This window comes from Protopterus annectens, chromosome 1.part1 (genome assembly GCF_019279795.1).
Source record: "Protopterus annectens isolate FY-2018-M chromosome 1.part1, PAN1.0, whole genome shotgun sequence".
Taxonomy (NCBI): Eukaryota; Metazoa; Chordata; order Ceratodontiformes; family Protopteridae; genus Protopterus; species Protopterus annectens.
The window spans coordinates 513,516,191-513,542,897 of record NC_056726.1 but is presented as its reverse complement, the minus strand read 5'-3'; the positions used below and the strand labels follow the sequence as shown (position 1 = coordinate 513,542,897).

General features: G+C 37.4%; 1 protein-coding gene across 3 annotated transcripts in view; it reads right to left on the bottom strand.

Annotated features, from left to right (window-relative positions):
- Positions 1-26,707, bottom strand: part of PDE7B (phosphodiesterase 7B) — a 2,106,446-nt gene that overhangs the window by 503,310 nt on the left and 1,576,429 nt on the right. For all 3 annotated transcript variants that reach the window (XM_044076350.1, XM_044076357.1, XM_044076343.1), the window contains one exon: positions 9,600-9,695. In XM_044076350.1, coding sequence (XP_043932285.1) covers positions 9,600-9,695 — 96 coding nt within the window. The remainder of the gene's footprint in view (positions 1-9,599; positions 9,696-26,707) is intronic.

The following is a 26,707-nucleotide window of genomic DNA, read 5'->3' as shown; positions in this document are numbered from 1 at the left end:
GTGTTTCAGTCCTAGTTTGGTGGCAGAAAAGTGTGGTCAGAGTTGCAGCCTGGTATTGCAGGGGTGCTCTCTGGAGCCTTGAACCAGGTCTCAGTTACTGCACAGATATCTATTTTCTCCATTTTTAGGAGTGTCTCGAGACAGTACATTTTGAGGTTTAGACTTCTAGCATTGAGTAGCATTACCTTCAGATTTTGCATGCTTGTACCTGTTACGTTGGTGGTTTTGTCCTTTGAACTTTGCCTAAAAAGGCATTATAGAGGTGGCAAGAGCCTTAGCCAGTAACCTGAATCCCAGGGGCAACAGGTGCAGACCATATCTGGCAATGTATCGTGGTCTGTCAATCATGTCATCCCAGGCAGACAGATACTGGATCCCCTTTGAATGACACCAGAAGCTTAGCCAATTGTTGAAGTCAATCATTTTGTCCTTATACTGTGGTATCATTCTGGGCAAAGGCAGGATGCTACTCAGGGCTAGGGTCATACCTGCCTGGGCCACATGATCTGAGAGCTAGTCCAGGGAGGTATGTCTCAAGTCATTCACTCCAACATGGACAATGACAGAGGCATATTTGTACTTGTGGTGTGACTTGAGTGCGTGCGTTATGTGGCGACAGGCAGCTGACTGTAATTTTCTCCTTGTTCAGCCTGGTGAGTGGGACATCAGTGTGCCTGACTATAGAGTCACCTATGACTAAAGTGTTTGGTATGTTGTCTTGCCTTAGGGGCTGTTATTGGGTGGCACACTGGTGTTGTGAGATATGTCACACTTTGGTTGTGATTGGTGTTTGTTTACATTTCAGCTTTGGAGGGCTTTGTTGCTTGAGCAGGTTACTGTTAAGGGCCTCCACATATGTGGGTTTATTGTTGCTATGTGTGGGTGTTGGTGATGTGGGTTTAGAAGGGCTATGTGTTGCTTGAGGTGTAGTGTGGGTGTTAACCTTCTCCTCTTGACTGTCTAACACAATCTTGGGTGGAGAGAGCTTTGCTTCCAATTTGGCGATGTAAGTGCATCTCTTACAGGTTGTAATGTTGGGTGGTAGGAGGAGAGGGTTATCTGTGTACATGAGGCAATTGCTGCATTGCCCCAGTATGTCCATATTCACCAGGTGGACAGGAGAAATCACTGGAAGCTGAACCTTGAATATGCCTGGTTTGGTGCTTTTTTTTTTTTTTTAAGTACAGGAGCTGTTTTCCCTTACCTTAGCAAGGTACTTTGCAGTTATAGGCTGTTTAGTGCCTACGATTAATTTCTCCTTATTAACAAGGAGAGTTGAGTGCTTGTATCAGTTTAAGACTTCCTGGTGCTTTCCAGCAGGTTTTAAAGCAAGTGCTAATCACAGGGATGCTTAAAGATAAGATGAAAAAAATGGTTTATCCTAAACACTGCAGTGTGCACTGGAGGAGTTAAATGTGAAAGTAGGTAACTTAAGTTTTACCAGCACTGAGGCTTAATGCTATCAAACAAATCCCACCTTCTAGGCTCTATAAAATACATCCTGACACACTTACTCTTCCACTCTTAAAAAAAAACTGCTGAAAACTTCTTAATTCTCACCATGGTTATATAAAATATTGCATTATCATTTTCCATCTCTGGTTTGGTGAAGATGAAACAAACTTCTTAACAGAAGGTGATACAATCTTTTTTTTCATCTTTTTAGATTTTTGTCAGGCTTATTAAGGCTATACAGCAGAGAAATATGAGAATTAAGAGAATACATCTCTGTATATATTTCATTTAATTTTAGTAATATGCAGCATAAAAAGCTAGGTATAATAAAAACTTGTCACATCTTCCTGCTGATGGAAACTATTTAAACACCGACCCCACTCAAGGTAAGATAACTGAAAACCATCAGCAATAGCACTAGTTTGCTGTCAGTGAGCAGTATTGTACTGTCCAACAGCGGTGCTAATGACGGAAAATGATAGATCGATGTATATGAAATGTAAGGAAAATGATACACCTGAATGTTAGTGTTACAAACTGGTCACACAAGACAACTCTAGAGCTGCCTTATGTTACCCAAAAAAAGGAACCTGTTACTTTGATATGTTTGCATGAAAGCTACTAGATTTTTTTTATAGAAAAAAATGTTTTTTTTTATATTGTCTGGGATTGACAGACACTTATGTTCCCATCTTTTGCTGATAACTTGAGAAATGCCAAACTTAATTACAAGATGCATTATTTCAGTACACGTAAGACATGTTTACATACAGACAGTGGAGTTATAAAACTGTGCTGCTCTGATGTCTGATGATCTTTAGTACATATTAAGTATACATACATGCACACAAATAAAAGCCTTCAAATCTACATGGCTTGCTGCACCAGATGTAAAATTATTTGAAACTGGTTAATGCTTCAGTCAGCTTTATTTTACGTGGTAAGCCAATCCATATGCATAGGACACTTTCACAAAATAGATTAATATTGATTATAAAACACAGCTGCTTATTATACAGCCGAAGGGTATCTCATGTCAGAAAAAAGGCTGCATGCCAGTCTGACTTGTGTTCTATAGACTAGAACACCTGAATTTCTAATTATATTCTGATTTAATCACTTGATAATTGGGCAGTTGTACTGTGTTTTCAGAACTGACCCAGACACATGGCAAGAATACTGTAACAAATGTAAGCAATAAAATACAATGATGGTCATTGCAAGCCTCACTGAATATTTAACTAAGAGATAGAAGTGATACAAAGAAAAAGCAGATGTATATTGGCCACTAATAGAAATGGCAGGAAGCAAAGGATAGAAACTATGGAATAAACTAAATCACATCATAAATACATTACAAGTGACACTTTACAAGTGACAGTTTACAAGTTATCTCACAGAGCCTATAAAGTTTACCTTTTTTTGTATAATACAAATTGCACAAAATGTGCCTTCTAGTTATATGGCTTGTGTAATCTCATCATCTATGAGTAATAAAGGTGTAAATGATGCATATGTATGAGTGTGTTTGTTTTTGTGTGTGTGTGCGTGTGTGTGTGTGTGTGTGTGTGTGTGTGTGTGTGTGTGTGTGTGTGTGTGTGTGTGTGTGTGTGTATGTGTGTACCTGCATGCATAGGTGTGTGTGTTTATGTGTGTGTCCATTGTAACCTATTCTGATGAATTAAGGTAGATGTTTTCTGAGTTTGCACTGAGATGATCCTTTTAGGGACCTGAAAGGATAAGCTAACGAAAATGATGTTGCTGATAAGGCTTACAGTGGGAAGAACAAAATCACTAGTACAGACTGCAAGGACAGAGAATGCCCAATTTGCAAAGCAGTGGGGTCTGTCTTTTCTCTGTAGTTGGGTAAATTAATGTTTATTTTTTTTTAATTATTTCAACAATATTTTAACGGAGTTCATGTGCACAGATCCAGTATGCTTCTTATTTATTGTCACATTGAGTCCTTTATGTGCCATTATTATGTTACTATATTCAGCTAAGCATTTGATTAACATTTTGTTTATTGACAGCAGCAGTAGTAGCACTGTGAAGATTTCCAAAATTACTTTTGTGCATGAATGTAGCCACTGTTTCAAACAATAACATTCTGATTTAGGCAAGTCTGTCATATGTGCATACACAGATTATTTTCTAATGACTTTTACAAACTTCGTTATTGCCCCAAGCCCGATACCTTTTAAGTCTGTGTTAAGACACTCCATTGTTTTCCACAGGATTTGTTTTAGTTATGGAGAGGAAATGTTGACAGAGGCCATACAGCAGTTTGTATATCTTCACACATCTGATATTACAGGCAACCTGCCAAATTGCCTAATTGCTCTTCTGAACCCTATTAGTGAATGATAAATGCTGGGCAGACAGCAGCATATGGTAAATGCATTTCAGCTTCTAGTGACATCTGGTCAGACTGCTGTTGACTTTTACAGCCCCAGATGAACAACAGTGCACTGTTTTCATTTATTATCTAGTTGTAATAATGATAATAATAAAAATGCAGAATTAAACTATTGACAAAAATGGTAACAGGGTGCCCATTTTGATTCCAGTGAGCACAGGGCTGCAAAAGCTGTTATGCCACATATCTTGCAAAACTAAGTCAGGCTGTTAGTCATTAAATGCATTGCTCAAGCATTTGTGGAACTTAATTCATAGGTATTTTTTTTAAAGAAACTAGGGATCTGATGTCATTATTTTGTTATACACTACAGAATAAAGTATTGTATAGTGAGAGCTTGCAGATAAAACAAGCAGGGGGAACTATTCTTTCATACCCCCTGCTGGTCTCAAAGCCAGGGCAGAGTTAGTTTCCATGCTACTATACTAACAAAGAAATCAACAGTGCAATTGCCATTTTAATTTTCTGTTGGGTGGAACATCTGGTTCACACTGAATAGATTACAAGTGTAAACAAAGAGTTTAAATTTGTGGTTCATACACAAAGAGTAAATGTTCACTAAAACTAACTGACTTAACATGTTTTATGTGGGATGCTTCACCCCACAACTCGCTACATGGGTGTTCTGCTCTCCTACACCCCTCCTTTCCTATACCAATGCCTTGCTCAGATAACCATGCCCACCGTGAAATACCTACATTTATGCTATAATCAATAGTCTCTGAGTCAACTATAGAATAAATTAATGAAGTCAGCCATCAACAAACTTGTGCAGAAAAATTAGCAGTTGGCAGTGCAGTCCTTCGCAAACTGCACTACAGCCATTAAATGGAGTCTTACAAAGAAGGACATTATGGGATCCTGTCCCCTCTCCACACTCCTACAATATGCCGACTCCACCATCATCATGACCTCTGACAGTTTACTCCGCCTACTCTCCCTCGCTCAAGACACCCTCCGCTCAGTTGAAAAGTGGCTCACAACTAACCAACTCCTACTTAACTCCAATAAAACAAAACTATTTCTCTTCCTCCCCAAATCTCTCTAACCCCTCAAAGTCTCCTTCTCTTTCTCTTCTCTAAACAACACTACTATTAAGGTCGAATCTTACACCAAACTTCTTGGTTTTTTTTATAGATGAACTTAAATCTGACATCCAGATCAATAACTGCATCAAGAAGACACACCAAAAACTATGAATGCTATACAGAAATAAAGAATTCTTAACACAATCATTTAAATTGTTCCTAGGTCAAGCCTACCTACTGCCTACTCTACTATACGCTGCACCAATCTTCACTAAACTCCAAAAAAATTTGTCAACCAAACTCGAGCTTACCTACAACAAAATTGCTAGATTTGCCTCAAATCTCCCCTATCGCTCACATCACTGTCTCTCCTTACAAAAACTCCACGGGTTAGAACTCCATATGTATAATCAGCTCCTTATGCCACCAACAAACTTGTGCAGAAAAATTAGCAGTTGGCAGTGCAGTTCTTCGCAAACTGCACTACAGCCATTAAATGGAGTCTTACAAAGAAGGGCATTATGGGATCCTGTCCCCTCTCCACACTCCTACAATATGCCGACTCCACCATCACCATGACCTCTGACAGTTTACTCCAAACAACATTATCTGATTCTGACACATACTATCCTTCATCAACCCACAGCCTGTCCACCACTAGCAACCCTCATCTCTCCTTATGTCCCTAACCAGGAAATTCATAGCTCTGACCAGCACCTCCTTCAAATCACCAAAGCAAATAAATCTATAGGAAACATGCTATATGGCCACTCAGTTAGCTCCTCTTGGAACCACCTTCCTCTCCATATCAGAACTATCCAAAACCCTTGCAACTTCAAACTCGCTATAAAGGAATATCTGCTTAACTCCTGGAACTGCCCCTGTAAAGATCTTACTTGAACTAAGTCTACTCTGCCTCATCCTCCCCCTGTTTTTACCACTATTTATTACATATACCTATTCCTACTTTTATTTCTAGATTTTCCTGCTCTTTGACCTTTCCTTCCCACTATGCTCCTATCTTCTCTATATACTTCTACCTCCTATCTCTCCCTCCTCTTACATTCTATACCCCTATTTTCTTTTGCCTTGTGCCTGGACCTCTCCTTCTGGCACTCATATGCCTCACTACACTTACACATAGGTTAGCACATTTCCTATCCAAATAATGATTACGATGTTGAGTCTGTGTTTGCATGGCACATAACATTTTATATCTATGTTTAATTTTTTTTCTCTTCAAACATTCTATAAAATGTATCTATTTTTTTGCTGTATGTATCTCCTCATGATTGTATGCTTGAATACTTAATTGATTGAAAAATATTAATTGCTGTAATGGAGCTTTTCTCCTCACATCTCTGCTGAAAAAGGGCATCTGCCCAGCCAGACTAACCCAGTTAACAAATGGCAAATAAATAAATAACAAACAAATAAATAAATAAATAATTGTTTCCTCCTCTTCATAGTGTTAGAGTCCTGAGTAATTCCTTGAACTGTTGCACTTTCTCTCCAGTTAACTTCCAGGTCTTCAGCCTGGTCTCTATTGACCTTAGAGCATTCTCTAACTACTGCTTGCAGTGGCAAACAGTGGTTTATGCTGTGGGATGACTGTTTCACTGAGCATGATATTGTAATCACTTATTCTACCCCAGTACCTTTTTTGTACTAGGAGAAAGTCTACCTGAGTTCATGTTGGCCACTCTTGTATGTGATATTGTGATTGTCTCTCTTTCTGAACCATATGTCAGCTACTATCAAGCCAATTGCCAGACAGAAGTCTAGAATGGCCTCTCCTTTATTGCTGTTGCTCCACCGATGTGGACAGTCTTCATAGCCTCGAACCACCAAAATACCAAGCTATAAAGACCACAAAATGCCAGAAACTCCACTTCTTGGAATAAAAAAGTGTAGTTTATTCAGCGACTGCAGAAGTAAATAAGCCGCATCAATGAAGACGATCCACAATTAGGAGACAACAAACTAAAATAGCAGTTGGTAATATAACAATAGCATATAACTGTATCAGCACAAAAATCAATGTATCCTCACAATGTAACCTCATTTACAGAGTAAAGGCTGTTTGGCCGAGGCGCTACGAGGTTACATTGTGAGGATAATTTGATGACAAAAGAAATACAATTTAATATTTCAGGATGTGTAAGACAATTTTACTGAAATCATAAAAGCATGAACTATCAATGTAGAAAACTATCACTTTTTAAGGGTCTTCCGCATCTCAAGTACTTACCTAATGGGGACAGTCACATCAATTGTTCCTGCAGCTGAGGATGGACCCAGACTTCCAGCATAAATCTGGTGGCAGTTTTTTGGATGCACTCAACATAATCCAGAACACTTCAGTAGACTTTGAGGACTCTTCAGTGTTAGGGATAATGACTCTTTACCTCTTTGTGCCAATCACATACATCATGAGCAACATTCTCATATTTCTTTTTATCACTTTGCTATCTAAAATGTTCACAATACATGACCTTGGCTGCTCATGCTTCAGTACAACAGCTCGTTCTGGCTGAGTCATGAAGCCTCACCCTAAGTTTTTCATGGAATTCAGGGAGCATCCCTGTTTGTTCATCTTTAAAGAATTTTAGTTGAATTTGTATTGAACTTTGTTCTCAGGATTCTATGATGAAGCAGGGGTATGCATTCCACTTTTCAGCACTCAGGCCATCAATAACTAATAGTCTAGCACCTTGCAATGGAGGCAGTTCATCATTCCAATAAAACAACACGATGGTCACTGTTGTTGCTCTGTAACTTTGGGGATGCTATAATGGTTAAGGTATTTACCTCACAGACACAAGGTACAGGGTTTGAGTCTTACCTTTGAGGAAAATTCACTAGGTTTTTAAATGGTTCACAAAGGCAGTTAACCAAGTACTTATCTATGAGCTTCTGCAAATGTTTCACTGTTTTAGCAGTCCTTTTAACTACACCATTTAAATACACATAATCAAAATTCAAAGGAATATACTACAACTCCCATTTCTCTGAAAACTCATGAATTCTGTACATCACATTGAGGGTCTTACTATGATAATATGACACCAGGAACACAGTTCCTTGAAAACTAGCTTTCAATGCATTATTAACACAGTGACTTAGAGCATTAGTTAATTCATGATTTCCTGAAACTTTGAATAGTTATCTGCACATATCAAGTAGATATTTGTTTTGATACTGGAAAAGGTCTGTACTTACCTTAGACCATGGTCTCCTTGGAACTTGAATACAATATCACTAACTCTCTTTATTTATTATTTTGATATCAGTTGCACACAACACAATTCTGCACAAGTTGTTCTACCTGCATGGGCATTCCTGGCCAAGGTCACATGCTCTTTTTTCTCTCTTAACTATTCCCAAATGAAACTGTTCTCAACTGATTCAGACCTATCAATTTAAGTTCTTTGAACAGCAGACCTCCCTCCCATTTTAAATTAAAACTGAGAGGGAATTTCTTTAGGAATGTCACTTCTGTGCTCCGGCCATCCCTTCATGGAATCTTTATTTAATATTCTCCTGACTAGATCTTCATTGGAACAGTTCTGTCATGAGTAGTTTCAAACACAAACAGTCTTTCATACCTTTCATACCTTTCCCCTTTGTTGACTATATTTTAACCTTTAATTGCTACATTCTGCCACATTTGTGTCACATTTTGTAACCATGTATTGACAATTGTTTATTTTTAGTTTATTTGACTACTGTACTGTACTAGAACAAATCATATTGCTTTTTATAATGCTACGTCTTTTTCTCTGGATTTGAATTGGGTTCCTGCATTTTATTCCATTGAACCAGGCTGCTGTCAGCCTAAGCTAAGCTGAATCTGAAAATGGGCATGCATTCACCTGTTCTATACAATTACCAAAAGAAATAAATGTAAGATTTAAGCAACACTTACATCTGGGCATCTAACCCATTTATCCTTATTGTTGAACCCTACTCTCATTAAATCCACACTGGGCTTTTACACTCCACTATGTATGTGTGTACCAGACTGAAAAACAACAGTGCACTACATCAAGCAAATTTAATTTTCTTCTTTTTTCCTCAAGGGAATGCCTACTGCTTTTTTAAAATATATCCACTTGTACTGTATTCAACACTAATGCAATCGCTGTTCGGATAGGTACCCTATGTACTCATTTCTTCATAGCAATATGTTTCCTCTTAAGCAAAGCTATCAATAAGTGATAGACAGTTGACTCAGCAGAAAACAGTTTACTTACTGGTTCCTATTAAACCTGTTTCCCTGTCAGAAAAGCACAAGAGAAAAGAATATAATCATTTTCCAGACTCATTGGAGTATGATTACTGTAAACACTTCTTTTTGAAAGTTTCACTTTAAGACTGCCCTGAAGTGTTAATAAAATGTTATTACAAGATGCAGTGTTTTTGGAAGCAGGTGTATGGGACAGGAGTTCAGATGATGGATGGTAAAAACCTCACAGAAGTGCATACATAGGCACACACCCCAGATGGATAGACAAAATTGACATTTCCTTTGATGAGAAACTGGGGTCTCAATGAAACCAATTTAATGAAGAGTCTTACAAAAGCTCATAGTCTAAACTAATTCTGCTACTACAATATGCAGTATTGTAATATATTGTTCTCCTGTTTTTTGCATCATTATTATATTTTCCTAATAAAATAAAGGTAATACTTACCAAAAAATCTGTGCAATTTGACCATGTCTAACTGAAAATGGTGAATGAGCCCATGAACATTAAATAGATGGCACAACAATGTTACCAGACTATTTCCTGAAATAAAAAGAAAAAGGCATTCAGTACCACTGGGATACAAATGGATTACATTAAAAAAAATCTTTGCTTTTCACAAAGAGACATAAAATGGACATAAAATTGAAACTCTCACAAGCAACATTTATCAAATTTTCAACAGAACATTGCCTCACATTACTTTTAAAGAAAGCCTAGATCTTTTAATTACTTAAATAACTGTTTATGAAAGTGATGCACTATATGTATTAAAAATCAGACGTAGGATATGTGCAGCTAGTCATTCAGTGCAAAACATGGACATTAAATGATTTGATAACAGCTGTGTAATAAGCTCTTTGCTCCACGGAGGTTTATCACATTCTCTACATTCTAATAACCACACTATGGTGGTGATGATTGTAATTCTTGAAAGAAAACTATAATAAATTGTTACCTAACACATATAGTTAGTTCATTAACATATATAGCATTCCCTGAATCAATAAACACTGCCAGCACCTTGCCTATTTACTCTTCAATGTTTTAGTTTTTAACTATCCAGCATTCATACAGTCATTCAGATAGATATGCTTGCTAAGATATGTAATTAAGGCATAGGCTAACACTTGTGTAACAGTGCATCATACATTACTTCTAAAGTAGCTGTACAAATGAACTACCTGATTGGTTAAACTGGATGTTTCTAATTGTGGTAAACAACAATTATCAGAGCAAAAAAAACTCCAAATGCTTTGACTTAGGGACCATATACTGAATTATGCATTTTTTACATATATTTTTTTCAATTAAACTCATCCTAATTAAGGATGCAAAATCTGAGAAGAAGAGCTCCTCACTCACTTAACATTGCTGTACCAGTGACAAAAGCCACACTCAGCTGACAACATGTGCATGTGACACGCATCACCAAACTACGTCAGTGTAAAGGGACAGGAGCAGCAAAAAATGCTGGCAGACATGTTTATTTAAAAGGTAAGAAAAACATTTTTTAATAAGGCTGGCATAAAATAACACTCCTGGGCTTGTTGGTCATGCCACCTTGCACAATTCCAGTACTGTTTACTTACACTCGCTTCATCTTTGCCTGGTTAAGGGTAAAGTGGAATGACTGATGGGTCCAGCAGAGATTAATGCTGCAGTACTTTACCTTAAAATTAATGAGTAAACATCAAACTTACAAGGTCATTCACACACACATTACAATTATTTTGTAGTTATTAAAGGAGAACATCTTTGTTGCTTTTCATAATGTAAACAGTAGAACACAGCAGTACAATGTATTTTTGTAAAAAAATATAAACAGTTTGATGGAGTACCTCATGTCATCAGAATTCCATTTTATACTTTTCTAATGCTTATAGATTAATATCAGACAGTGATGTCTTGAAATATTCTTTCAAACATTTACTGAAGTGAACGGGTGTAAACTAATCTTTGTCTGTCTTAGTTTCACTTATTCGGTTCAAAAAAGTAATATCATTAAACTATTCCCGAAGGTAATATTATTTTTTTATTTGGTGCAGTCCAGTGATTATATTCCCAAGGGATTATTTGTAGACCTGTGCAATCCGAACATTACAAGCATAATGAGAAAACAAAACAGAACATATGCACATGTATATATAATGTATATATACACGTGTACACAAATACACACACCCTCATACATGCTATATATATATATATATATATATATATATATATATATATATATATATATATATATATATATATATATATATATCACATAATGGGCAGAGTCAGACTTAGTGGAGCTCACTTCATTGTACCTTGTGGCAGGTATCTCCAAAATGCAGTAATTTTAGAATTAGAGTTAATTTTGAGGTTGTAGTGGCTTTCCTTCAAGTTAAATGTATGTGTGTGAACTGATGACATTTGCTAAAGAGAAGTAAATTTTGTGCATTGCATCAATGTGGTCTTTCAACTAATGGTAATCTTTTTCCGTGAAATGACGGATACTGCAAATGGGTTTGATCTATGCAAATGTAAACAAATTATGTGTGTTAATGTGAAGTTTGGCAGATCTACATGTTACTACACATATGCAAAGCATGTTTATTGATGAGTGTGTATCTTACTTAGTGTACTTTTTCTGTAAAATTCATGCTCTAGTAAAGTCATGCTTCATTTTATGTTTTGGATTGCATGTATTATGCATATGATTTTGCAGTATAACAGTTTAGGAAGAACATAATATATAATGCTTGATCTACATATGCAGTCAAGCCTTAACGAAAATGAATAGAAGGCAGAGGAAATAAAATAAGAAGCCACAAATGGTGAGAGGAACCTTTACTTCTACTTGCAGGGAACGTAGTTGTATGAGCAATGAATGATGAGCTAAGGCCATTACTTTTACTAATAAGTAGGATCTACAGACTATAAAACTCATTCTAAAGTTATAGAAATGGGAAATGATGCAAATATTTCGACATGATGAGGTACTATATATAGAGCTACATAATCTGAATAAAATGACAATGTGGGTTTCCCTAGAGGTAACAGAGGTAGCTGAAGATGGTAGTGGATACAGAAAAAGAAGTGGCTGGAATTCACAGACAAACTACATAATACTCAAAGGTGTTTTGCATGGCTCTTGGCAATGCACAGGATCTTGCCAGTTCACAGATTGTAGTTGCGCAGCAGTGCGAGAACTTTCATAGTGCTGCGTACAGCATGTGCAAGAGTGCATGAGTACATATAAATGACAGACATAATCAAATGAGTGCATAATGACATTGGAATGAACCAAATAAAACATGCTGTGATTTATAAATGTTAGTGCAAAGGTTGCACAGGTTGGTTTCATGCAGTAATATAAAGGAAATCTTACAGAAAAATATTTGAGACTTAGCTAGGATACATCATTGGATTTGCAGCAGTTTGTGTTGCGTAGCACTATCTTGCCTTAGCCACTAGCTGTGTTGAATGCATTGTGTGTCATTGTAGACATAGGGATCCTAAGTGTTACTGGTAATGCTTTATCTGCCATGCCATCAGTGATGACCAGATAGTGGATTACAACAGAGTGGACTGACATGTCATCCACAGCCTGGCATGTATTTCATCCACAAGCTGAATCTCAGTGATTAGGCAGTCTTCCTGTAAGTGTAGATACCAAGGTATGTGTATGTTGGCCACCTACAATACAGCCAAATACCCACCCCCTCAGCAGAGTGCCTGAGCAGACAAAATTAGAAGGTGATCCAGGAAACTGGGGAAGGGCTTAATGAACTGAAATTAATTTTTGAATGTAGCTTTGAAGACAAGCTCGCTAGCTAGCTGGCAATCTGCCCTGTTGTGGAGATTGAGGAGGGGGATGGGATATGGCCCATGGAAGACAGCATAGAAAAAGGAAGCCAAAATATAAATGAAAAAAATTATACAAAGCTTAAATGCAATAACTGTGTGAAGCTAATATCATTTTACAGTATCTCTGCATGATGAAAATGGTTAGCAGCAAAAGGAAAATCACTGCTGTGGATATACTAATGTTGTTATCAAATCTTCACATTTAAATTGCCATGTGGTTGTTGGCATGGAAACTGTAGCAAAGCTGGAAGGGAGTGTGCTATACTTATATGCTGTCTCTTCCTCTTATATTCATGACATATACTCATCTGAGTGTCTGTCTGGCTGAGTGCATCTTTTTTGTAATGTTCATTCTGCAATAAAACAATAGCGCAAGCTTTCTACTGGCTAGTTTGCTTTATTTATATGGCTGTTAAGCACAATAGTTTATTGTGGTTGAATATATCACAGTAATTAGACAGCAGTACTTGACTTGTACAGTTAGCTGTAGCATACATGTAATGCAAAATTTCTGTGACTCTATCAGAATGAGAGAGTGATCCTTCTTCAAAACACAGAAAAGGCCTTGAGCCTCCATTAAATAGTCATCCATATATACATACAAACACACAGATCCACACACAGATCCACTCACACGTATGTGCAGGCCCAGTATTTGGCATCATATATTATTCTTTAAGCATTTTATTTACAATCAAATGCACATCTAGCCTGATCTCACACTAAAACAATTCTGCATTGTTAATGTGTCAAGGACACTACATTTTCAAACTTGCTAGGATCTCTGTAGAGACAGATCCTGGCTTCTTCAGGCAGGCTGATGTCATCATTTGAGAAATGTTGTCCTGCACACATTCACACAGGCTGACTTAGATACATACAGACATTTGCAGACATACTTCTAAACTGTCCAGAATTTCACAGAGTGTCAAGATTTTTGGCCATATATGTATATATATATATATATATATATATATATATATATATATATATATATATATATATCTTTATCTATAGCTATCTGCCTATCTGTATCTATCTATCTATCTATCTATCTATCTATCTATCTATCTATCTATCTATCTATATATAGATATCAACTCTTCCTGGCTATATTCCTGCTCTATAACCTTAACTTCTTCTTTCTCCTTATATGATTACTAAACTTCTGTGCTTTTTGCTACTGCTGACTGATGATATTTTCTCCATAATTATTATTTTTCATCACTTGTTGATACTCGTACAATAATGCTGATTAATATATTTCTGTTTATATCTCTCTGACTGAATTCATCTGGCAAACAACAAATTTCCTGCTTTTATGTATATATTCTATTGTAATCACTGTCTGTAACACTGTATCTACTTTTGTACCAGTTAATGTTATTATAATATTTTCTGTATCTATGTACTTGTTGGAGCTTTTCTCCTCGGGCCTCCACTGAAAATGGGCTCTTTTAAGCCCAGTGGTCTTTCCTGGTAAACAAATGCAATAAATATATATATATATATATATATATTTTATATATTTTGATATATATATAGTTTACTATCATTTGTGTGAACTACATTCTGTTGGCACGTATGCTGCAGAAAATCAGAATGTCGTGCACAAAGTGAAAAGTGTATGGGATAGTCGAACACACTTATGCAAATGCAGAAGTGCATTTGCATAAGTGTGTTAGAGTATATGTACGGAGATCGCGATACAGTGGGGAATGGAAATTCATCCATAGCCCCACTGTAGTGCGATCTTGGAGTTGGAATATATTAGTAGCAGGGGGTGTGGGGGCACAGGGGTGCTTGCCCTCCTGCAAAAACGTGATATTTCGTATAGGAGTTTGATTTACATCAGCTCCTATACAGCTATCACGTGATGTTTTTGGTGACAATGTCAACTGAAATGTCTCGATCATTTGGGTTGACATTATGAAGTAGTCAGGATTCCGGATTCGATGGTTTACTTTGGTATTGTGATGAATGGAAATCATTTTGCCTTTTGTAATATTGATAGTAAACCATATATATATATATATATATATATATATATATATATATATATATATATATATATATATATATATATATATATATATATATCTAGTTTAGTCCTAGTAAAATTTGTGTTTTTCTGGCAAATTATTGAAGAGTGAAGTCAGGAAATAATAATAGAAATATGAGTTTCAGATTTTATTTCTTCAAAAAAATGCATTTTAAGGCAAATTCTATTATCCAACAACTTCCTAAGTTTAAAAGAACTATATTTAAAATCTGTCCCTGATTTTGGGCATTTGTTCTCCTATTATTTTTGGTTTTGTCCATAGTTTTTATGCTGAGAGGTTTAGAGGTATGATTGTATGTACAGCACAGGAGTCATACAGGAGCTGCCTTTTGAAATTTCCCATAATTAAAGCTGGTAGGAGGTAAATGGGGAAATTCTGGCTCACATACATTGGCAATGATAATGACCTTGTGCCATATAGTAACCTTTCTTGCATGAGCTGAAATGAAGATGGCATTCAATGTGTGTCAGTGCAGCACCATATTGTTGCTTTTTGCAGTTTACAGTCAACAGCCCTTAGGCTCACTTTGAAGTGTCTATGTAGATCACATAAAAATATCATAACACTGCTGTAATGTCCTAGGTGCATATTTCCCTAGCTACATAACTGTGGAGGTGTTAAACACTGCCCTTAGTCACTTGGATACCATCTGGACTTCTTATGACTTGAAACTGAATGTCCATAGTATATTTTAGTGCCTTTGACATGGAGTGTCATACTGGAGGAGAATGGCACATCCTACAGGCTAATTATGGCATGGGTTATTTTTCACCCTTTCTTGAACCTTCTGTGAACTGAGGCATGCCTTATGTAAAGTACTCCTAGAGAAACTCCTTCAGAAAGCTAATGATATAAGGTCATGTTCTTAAACACAGTTTATAATGTGTATGAATAATGCATGGCCGAAAATGCCTATTAAAGCTTTGTTCAAATCACAGACATACATTCAATCATTCTTCATCCTCAAAGAGTAGTCAACATTTGGCAAGATGCCAATAATGCACATATGCAGAGGAAGCCAACACCCAATTTTTCTGAACACGATTCATTAAGTATTCCGGGTACATACATAGATGCACATCTTTTATCTCATGCTATAGTTAAAAAGTAATAGCGACATCATTAGGTATAGTTACTAAGGATTTTGAATTTAGCACCATACATTAAAAAATATACAACAGCAAGAGCTGGGGTATTATTTACTAACCAGACCATGTGTCACTGCCATGTTAGGTGGTTCGTTAGGCCCAGTCTGTAGTCAACATTTCCCTTCCAGTAGGAGTTCTTCAACTGTTTCCATATGGACTCACAGGCTATAGTACTTTTCTATAACATATGTAGATGGTAGTGGTATACAGAAATAGGAGTCAGTCAATAACCCTATAAAGAAGAAGAATAATGGCAGTGATGATACTGGCTATGGGAACATTCCAGAAAGCCATTGGGTATGCTACTAGGATTTTGTAGGCCTCCTCCACCTTAATGCTACAGCAGTTTCTCAAGTATCTTATGCCCCTTGCAATGATGTATTTTGGGATTTCATAGACAGAGGCTGAGCAGAAGCTAGTGATACACTGATTTCACTCAATATGCCACCTGCTAGGTACACTTAGCACAGTGGGTGCTACATGTACCACGGTTTATATCCCTACCACCATTGTTGCATGTATCTGTGTAAACTAGCATGGAAATTACTCCATAAATTGTCAGCTGGTATGTGACCAAAGAAATCATTTCTAATAGATATATGTACCTGTCTGTAATCCTAGTAGATTACTTTGTGCTGAATAGTTTGTCATTTACAGTTTCTAGTAACATAGTTCTAGAAATGTGAACATTTGTTTGAACTATGAGGTGATAACTGCATTTTATTTTAAGTCTCAGGCCAATCATATTGGGAGGTTGAATATAAACAAAAAATAACTTCACTGGAGGGAATGAAATGAAGTTCTTGTCTCTTGATGACTCTAGAAAAATGATGCAGTGCAGTGCAGTGCACTACCATAAATGCCTGCTAGATATTCAGAGCCTATTGCAGATTACACAACCTCACACACAACATTGTCACACCCCTATCCATCACCTGATGATGCTGCATGATCATCATCCTCTTTCGGCTGTTCCCGTCAGGGGTTGCCACAGTGGATCACCTGTTTCCATTTCATCCTGTCCTCTGCATCTTGCTCTTTCACACCAACCACCTGCATGTCCTCTCTCACCACATCCATAAATCTTATCTTAGGCCTTCTTTTCCTGTTACCTGGTAGCTTCATCCTTAGCATCTTTTTCCCAATATACTCAGCATCCCTCCTCAGCACATGTCCAAACCAACGTAATCTTGCCTCTCTGGCTTTGTCTCCAAACCTTCCAACCTGGGCTGACCCTCTAATATACTTATTCCTAATCCTGTCCACCCTCGTCATACCCAGTGCAAATCTTAACATCTTTAACTCTGCCACATCCAGCTCAAACTCCTGCCTTTTTGTCAATGCCACTGTCTCCAACCCATATAACATAGCTGGTCTCACTACACTCTTGTGGACCTTCCCTTTCACTCTTACAGGTACTCGTCTGTCACAAATGACTCCTGACACTTTTCTCCACCCACTCCATCCTGCCTGTACTCTCTTCTTCACCTCTCTTCCACACTCACCGTTACTCTGAACTATTGACCCCAAGTATTTAAACTCATCCACCTTCGCCACCTCTACTCCTTGCATCCTCACCATTCCTCTATCCACCCTCTCATTCACACACATATATTCTGTCTTAGTCCTGCTGACCTTCATTCCTCTTATCTCTAGAGCATATCTCCATCTCTCCAGGGTCTCCTCCACCTGTTCCCTACTCTCACTGCAGATCACAATGTCATCTGCAAACATCATAGTCCATGGGGACTCCTGTCTGATCTCATCTGTCAACCTGTCCATCACCATTGCAAATAAGAACAGGCTCAGAGCTGATCCTTGTGTAACCCCACCTCCACCTTAAACGCATCCGTCACTCCCACCGCAGACCTCACCGCTGTCACACTACCCTCGTACATATCCTGTACCACTCTTACATACTTCTCTGACACTCCTGACTTCCTCATACAATACCACAACTCCTCTCTAGGCACCCTGTCATATGCTTTCTCTAAGTCTACAAAAACACAATGCAACTCCTTCTGACATTCTCTGTACTTCTCCATCAACACTCCCAGAGCAAACATCGCATCTGTACTGCTCTTTCCCGGCATGAAACCATACTGCTGCTCACTAATCATCACCTCTCTTCTTAACCTAGCTTCCACTACTCTTTCCCATAACTTCATGCTGTGACTGATCAATTTAATCCCTCTGTAGTTACTACAGCTCTGCACATCACCCTTATTCTTAAAAATCGGTACCAAAATACTTTTTCTCCATTCCTCAGGCATCCTCTCACTTTCTAAGATTTCATTAAACAATGATACTAGGGACAAAATAATGATATTCCCTCATCACTATTATCATGAAGAGTTACTCAACAGCAGCAACAACAACAACAACAAAAACAGTGGCCAGACCATGCACAGCAGATGTGTGTTGCAGTGTTTGGATAGTATGCATACAGTTAGATATTAAAATTAATTTAAATTAAATGATAATGCTTGCAATCATCTAATATGTTAAGCACAGATACATTTATATAGAAACATAATGCAAAGGGTCAGAATTAGCATTACAACACATTCCAAACAATATGCAGGTATACATTGTAGGCTCATCCCATGTGCAGACCTTGGAAAGGCAAGCCCTCATATCTCTCCAACCCACACACCATAGCTGGGGTGCTTTTCTTACATGTCTGCTGTTCAGTGATCTGTGATCAGCAACATCCATGTCCTCTGCGTGTAGTCTTTGGAGATGGTGATGTAGGTGATTGATGTTCCCTGTGAGGTCTGGTGAGCATATCATCAGTGGTACCCATAAATAGTCTAGGCAATTGGACTTCCCACAGATGGTGGTTAACAATGAAGCAGAAGTGGGGGTTGTCTGTCACACATTGATTGTCATGGAAACCAATGACAGAACCTGCAAAGTGTAAATATTTAATCTTCTAAGTCCCTGCTTATGCTCATCAAGGGTACCAAAACTTGTCAGAGGTTTTGGATGCATGGCTAAGCTTAAAAAGGCCCTTGTGTTCATTAGCCTAGTAAACACCTATGAACTTATGAACCTGTACCAACTGACATCTGCAGAATGTGAAACAAGTTTACGGCCATTGCAGCGTGGAAGATTATAGTGTCGCTAAATCACAGATAGTACTGTACCAGGCATGAACCTTCTTGCACAGTCTAGAAAAGTTTGTATTACACATCTGCAACTGCTTGACCACACCAGTCTTGTCTTCATCCTTTTGTTGTAGTTGCACATTGTAGTCCTTTGCCAAGATGGTCCAGTGCATGGCCCATTTCCTACAGCGCTCACTCATTCTTGGCCTGCAATTCTATGCATGCCAACAACAGGTCTGCATGCTGTATGAGGGCATCACCTTCAGTAATAGCTATGGCAGCTGTAACAGAATGCCTACAACACTCGATCTGCTATGGTGAGAATAGAGCAGAGCCAACTATCATCTCTGAAGGTGTGGATTGTACCACCTGTGTCACACCAGCAAGCTCATATCCTGAGGATGCACTAATAAAATAAGGCTATTAACATCCAATATGCCCCTCAATTACATCTTTTGCAATGTGAGTACACAGAGCCTGCACAGCAGAGTATGCATGTGATGCCTCCCCTCCCATGAGAGTGGGGCTGAGACTGTCCCCTTTCTCCTGCCACACCCAGTGTATGTGTCCCTTCTGATGCATTTATGTCTGTGACCACGTCACTCACTCAGCTTGTGCTTTTGGTTGTTGCAGGTCCCTTTGTAGGGTGTTTTTATACACACACACACACATATATATATATATATATATATATATATATATATATATATATATATATATATATATAGTGTGTGTGTGTGTGTGTGTGTGTGTGTGCGCGCATTTGTGTGCATGTATGTATATATGCAGGTCTTTCAGGATCAAGTCAGTCTCCTGCTTCATAAAGCTGACAAATCGCAGAAGTTCAACAAATGTGGCTTGTACGTAGGATATTAATTATACTGAGCACTCAGTTGCTCATCTGTCCACATCATTAATACAGCAGCACATTGCTTACTACTAATCACTGTGCAGCAAAATACACACAGTAAAATGAAAACAGCAATCAGCAATATGACATGAGGGTTAATAAATCCTAAATATGTCTCCCCCACAGTAAAAGGGCTACCAAATGTTGTACCAGTTACAAATGCTAACAACTACATACCAAAACTTGCTGATGGTGAATAAGTATGCTAATGAGATTTAAACAGGCCTTAGTGCACATGCATATGGGATTAGTAAAGTGCCATGCAATTTTTTGAGTCACATGCATGTAAAACCACAACACAAGTACTCCATAGATATGACATGGTATGCAGTCTGGAGTGTGATGTACAATACCTAAAAAATACCAGCGAATCACGTCTCTCTGACACACACACACACACACACACACACACACACACACACACACACACACACACACACACACACACACGTGGTGGCAGTAAAGAATAGTGATATTGGGGCATGTCCCACTGACCCAAGGTTCATGATTATTATCTATCTGTTCATTCGTGCTGTATACCCAGGTTATCATGCTCAGGGACATAAGAAGACTCCTCTTTTTGCAGACTCTGTATTCCCTTTACTAAACACCTTGGGGGACAGAAGCCCTTGACAGAAGAGTGATCCTACATAGTTACATAGGAAGGGACAGGTCAAGCCATGACAGTTGACACTCACCGCCCCCCCCAGCAATGGCAAGCAGCATTGGTACAAGTTTTCCAACCCATTATGAAGGCAACCTGAGTAGCTGCTTCTGCTCAATGGATAAAATAATAAACACGTTTATGAGACTATACAATATATATGTGTGTGTGTGTGTGTGTGTGTGTGTGTGTGTGTGTTGGGGGGGCTCTGTGTGTGTGTTTTATATATATATATATATATATATATATATATATATATATATTTTTTTTTTTCCCCAGCATAAGTTGCATATTTAACAGTTTGTTGTACATACGTCATGACTTTTGCTTATAGTATCTGTCTGCATCACTTCATGTATCCAGCAGTTCTTACATTGCTGATCTTGGCCAACGTAAATAATTTTGACCAGCCAGGTATACCACCCAATGAAACATTTAACACTGGCAAATACTTGATTTCCGTTGCTTCTCTTCTGCCCCCCTGAGGAGCTGAGGAACACTAAATAACATATTAGAGCCCATAAAAAAAACAAAAAAAAAAAAACAAAAAAAAAGTACAACATGCACTATGACAGCTGTAAAGTCGTGTTCCATTTACTGGCCTGGAGTCAGAAATGTACCAAATATCTACTGGTTATGCCATCTGTACAGATATAGAAGTAAGCCATGCAAGCAAACAGATTTCCCCATGCAGACTGTAAACTAGGACCATTCTTACCTTTATGTCTGCTGTTTTTTCAGTTCATTCTCTTCCCATTTACATTTTGTGGCAGTCAGGCTCTGTGACATGCTTCAAGCTGGAATATCTGAATTAGCAGTTTGGTGACCTTGTCACTATGCTACAGTGCATTCACTCTGATGTACAGCTCAGGGGATTGAACTGGTTCTGTTTATAAGTCTTCTATCTAGTTGAGCTGAATTAATTCAATGCAGATGGTCCAAAAACAGCAGCATAACACATTAAGGTACGAAGTGTGGAAAAACTAAAGTGATAAAATGAATGCTTAGCTGCAAGGATACCTGTCTAAAGTAATATACATGCAGATATTCATCTACTGTGTCTATTCTACCAGTTAGTAATCTCTGGGGTTAATAGTAATTTTATGGTACATAAGCAGGGTAGACTAGCTATATTTTAAACATGTTTAAACATGAAGCAAACATACCCTCTTTTTTCATTAGGCAAAAGTACTAACATTTACATTTTTGTGCTCAATAAGAACGTGTTTTTAAAGCATATTGTATTTGGTAGGAGGTGAAAGAATGTGGTCTTTAAATGCACAGTCACATTTTATATACGGTTCAGTCATGGAAAACATGAGAATATTTGCTTTATATGATTAAGGTATGGTGGACAGAAAAACAGTTAAACTCTATGAGACGTCATTGCTGGTGTCCCGTAGTGCCTTAATTAGTGACATGAAACTTCCATTACATAATGCATCTGTTTAAATGTGATGATTGTATTGTTGGCTTTGATCATGTTAGTGCTCTAAGAAGGAAAAAATGTTTTTTTGTTTTACATGAACTGATTAATGATATCTGCTTAGTTTCCATCTTCACACATCCTCCTTCACAAACTTTCTTCACATGTGACATTTAATCCTCGCAGTATATATCTGCTGGCTTCTACATATGTGAATTAGGTTGTCTTTTAATGTTTCACATGTCATTTCAATGTGATTTGCAGGAACTAACAGAAGGCACTTTGAGATTGAATTTTACCAAACATGACTGCCCCTTGAAACTTATAATGTTCACTGCTGGGCTTAAGACTGTACATTAGTTATTTGTGTTTGAGTAGTCTTCATATCCTAAATATAAGAACACAGTTAAGTGGCCACTGTCAGAACAGGTATTTGTGTGCACTGGCTGAATTTCCTGGCTATAGAGACCAAGAACATACTGTAAGTAAGGGTTTGACAATAATAGCTAAACATTCACATACCTTAGGAGAAACATATGGCATTCAAACAACGGAGTCAAAATATGGCCAGCTGTCAGAACTATCATTATGTTAGCCAGATTGATTGCTACCTCATTGCTGGCTCATAAAGTGATAATTTCATGTTGTTTGCATTATACTATGAGGACAGCCATTTTTAGGACTACTTCATGCATGGATATAGAATATGTATTTATTTATTTATTTCACTTTCTTAACTGAATAGATTAACTTGTTAAATTGAACTTTTTCAGCCATATCTGAAGCTCATGAAAGAGCACATATAAGATGATGTGAATAAGGAAAATACATAAGAAAAATAAACTAAGATGGCATTCCAATATTAATTGTTCACATTGTGAAGAACATACATATCTTAGGAAGAACATATTTTAAGACAAGTATAGCTCAACAATGGCTTTGCTCCTGTAATACTCCTGGCTAGTTTCTCATGCCATTAATCAAATGTTTCTTTTCTGCTATCTTCTCCTCGTCTTACTTCTACCAAAGAAAATACCACAAATACTCCAGTGGTTTATTTTAGTTATGTATCTAATGAGTTTCTTATTACTGTCTGTAGTAAGACTTAGGAAATGTAATGTTTTCTGTTTACATTCTCTTTTTGTAAATTGTGATTGTAGGCAACTGTTAAACTTTTTGTATCTTCTTTGTAATTTTTTATAAAATTTTTGTAATCTTTTTTTGCACTGTTTTTATGGAGCTTTTCTCCCTGGGTCTCCACTGAAAAATGGGGCTACTTGCCCAGCTGGATATACCCAGTTAAGAAATGTAAAATAAAATACACAAATAATAAATATATGTAAATTGTAGTTACTATATAGTATGATGCATATGATTTGCATCTTTACATCAACCATTATCTCTATAGCATTAAAAAGAGTTAGATTTAAGAAGGTGATGTTTTCAGCTTTTTTAGAACCTTTTCTGGTATTCTCTTTTCTGATATCAACTGGAATGTGACTTCACAGTGCTGTGGTTAGTTTATGAAATGCTATCTCCACAAATGCAATTCCCAAATGGGGGTCTTACAAATGTGATTGCCTCTTTCTGATGGTAGGTGTATTATCTTTGAGAGGTGAGCAGTAGGAAGGTTGTTGGTTTAAAGGATCAGTGCTCCCATAAAGTACTTGCCCTACTTGGAATTGGAAGACAATTGCTCTTTTTGAGTAGTTCAGAATCATGGAACTGTGAGCTGACTAGCACGGCAAATTGACTTATTTTGCATTATCTGCAGAAGGTGAGTGTTGTAGAGTGGATAGTTATGAGCAGAAATCTATATTAATGCATTTCTGTCTACAGCCATCTGGGCTGAATGGGTGAGAAGGTGGGATTCTTTATAGAGGAACTTCAATTGAAATGTAACTTTGGAGATATTTAATTTGCTATGATGTTTGAAGGTTGAGTGAGTCGGAAGTATTTCTGGTTATTGACAAAGGGAATATGGTTGGCTTTGGAAAGGGCTTGCTGGGTGCCAAAAACTGAGATTCTAGATTTATTGGAGTATATGCTTAGGCTACTACTAATGGTCCATTGTGATAGTCCATTGTACTTTACATTGCTTTGAGTAACAGAGTTAAATGATTTCTCTAAAAAAGTAATATAGAACTAGTTTAACTGATGATAGATCAAGAGAGAGAGATCTTTTAGAAGAGTAAGAAGAAAAGAGAAGAGGACTGGATACTGAACTATGAGGTACAACACACAATAGGGTGCCTTTACAGGAAGGAGTATTGTTGGCATTGAATTTAAAAGTATGGTTAGCAAGGTAATTTTTTAGTCATAATATTGTGTTGTCACCAAAGTTAGTTCTAGTGAGTTTATTCGGAAGAAGAGCATAACAAACAGTGTCAAGAGTTCTTGCCAGACGTATGACGCCTCTGCTCTGAGGATGTCATTGTTCATACTGTCAAAGGTATAGTTTGTAGCAGTGTAAATGAAATTGTTGGTGACAAATCTGTTTCAAAAACCATGTTGTACATTACATAGGAGATGAGAATCATTAATAAAGCTGAAAATTTTGTTTGTAGATAAAGTTTGCAAAGATGTTTGTTAAAGGACAGAGATGTAAAATGTTTGGGAATCTAGAGAGAATTGATTTCTGGCAGAGACAGGATTTATGCAGCTTGAATGCCTCTGGAATGATTCCTGTAGAAAGGGATAAATTATATATAAAAGGTCTGGAGATTATTTTGAGCTGACATATTCAGAAAGGAGGTGTGAAGGTTACCAGCTTAGCTTGTTTTTATAAATGTAAGAAAACTGAGTTATATGCTGAACTTCAAAAATTTAACCACAGTGCACCCTGCTGGAAGAAAGCTGTTAAGTAAAGAATTACAACTGTGGTTGATTTCAAGCTCAGAGACAAGATGTCTGCGCTAGCACATTTTTTTATTGTCTTAATTTAAGACATAATTACTAAGGTTTTACATTTAAAATTGTTTTTTATTGCTGTGGCTTCCTGTTCAGGTGCATCTTACAAGAAATGTAAATTGTGAGTTTCTGTTAGCCTGGGAACTAACAGAGAAGTGATAAAATGATGTAATGTGAAATGACTTAGCAGTACTCTATTATCAATTTAAGACTTTCTCAGAGAAAAAGATTGGAGCATTTTGTATTTTGTCTGAGGATGACAACATCTCACCAGCACTTGCTTTGCTCTGTATGTAAGTTATTTAGAACAATGTTTCTCTTAGAGTTAGATAGAAATATAACCAGATTAGCCTAGCTGTTTTCTATATTTATGTCAGACTATCCTACAATATTGTTTTAAAAGTTTTCTGTTATCTCTGAACTCTTGATTAGCACTGTGTTGAATTGATAAGATTTGTCTTGTGCTTTTATTACTTATTATTGAATATTTTAAACCTTTCAACTGTGGCTTTTTGTGTAGAGATAATTTAAGCTCTTAGATTACATCGCATGTATTTGGTGATACTGACCAAGCCACTCCAATAGTCTTGCTGTTCAGCACACTTACTATTTGGATAACAGTAATATTACACAGTGAAATTGGTCATCCTTTGGGAAGGGCTTTATTAGTAGCTGATAAGAGTAGCTGGTGGGTGATTACTACCTTATAGCCTGGCAGGTGGGGGCATAGCTGATGAACCTGTGCCAGCCTTCCCAAGAAATGTCTGTGTGTTTGTATATAAACCAAATCTCAAAGTGTGTGTGTGTCAGCTACTTGGGCAGGGACACGAAGCACTGGTTGGACAGGGAGGGTACTGGAGGTTTTGGCTTGACTACTCAGCTGAGATCTGAACCATAAAAGTGTGCCAGTGGGGAGTCTTATTGGGGATCTGGAGAGAAAGGGAGAAACCAGCCCCAGACTGACTGTGATCTCTGTGTGCTCTTAAGGGAAATTGTACTTTACTGTGTGTGGACTTGTTATCTCCCCAATGTGCATGCCCCTCACTGGTGCTAATGGTGAGGATTGAGGCTCCTTGATTGCTGTGCCAGTGCATGGGCATCACAGGTGGGATGAATGATGCTGAATTTGGCTAATGATTTAATGTTAAGTGTTTCTAGTAGTTCTTTTGCATCTTGATGTGATTTTTCCTTAAAACAAAAAGTTGGACTGATGTAAACTAAGGGGCATTTCTGGCTTGCCAGTGATTTGAATATGTAATATACTATATTACTGTCATCTGTATTGGTGACTGGATTAAAAAAATGAAATATTTTGTAATCTGAAGCAACTTTTGCATATTGTGAGATTAGTGTTGCAGTGGTTTATCAGTGATTCTTCCAGTAAGTCTCTTAATAGTCTATATCATTAGGATCAGAGAAGCAGCTTCAATTTCAAATTTAAATTTATTTAAGTGCCTATAGACTAA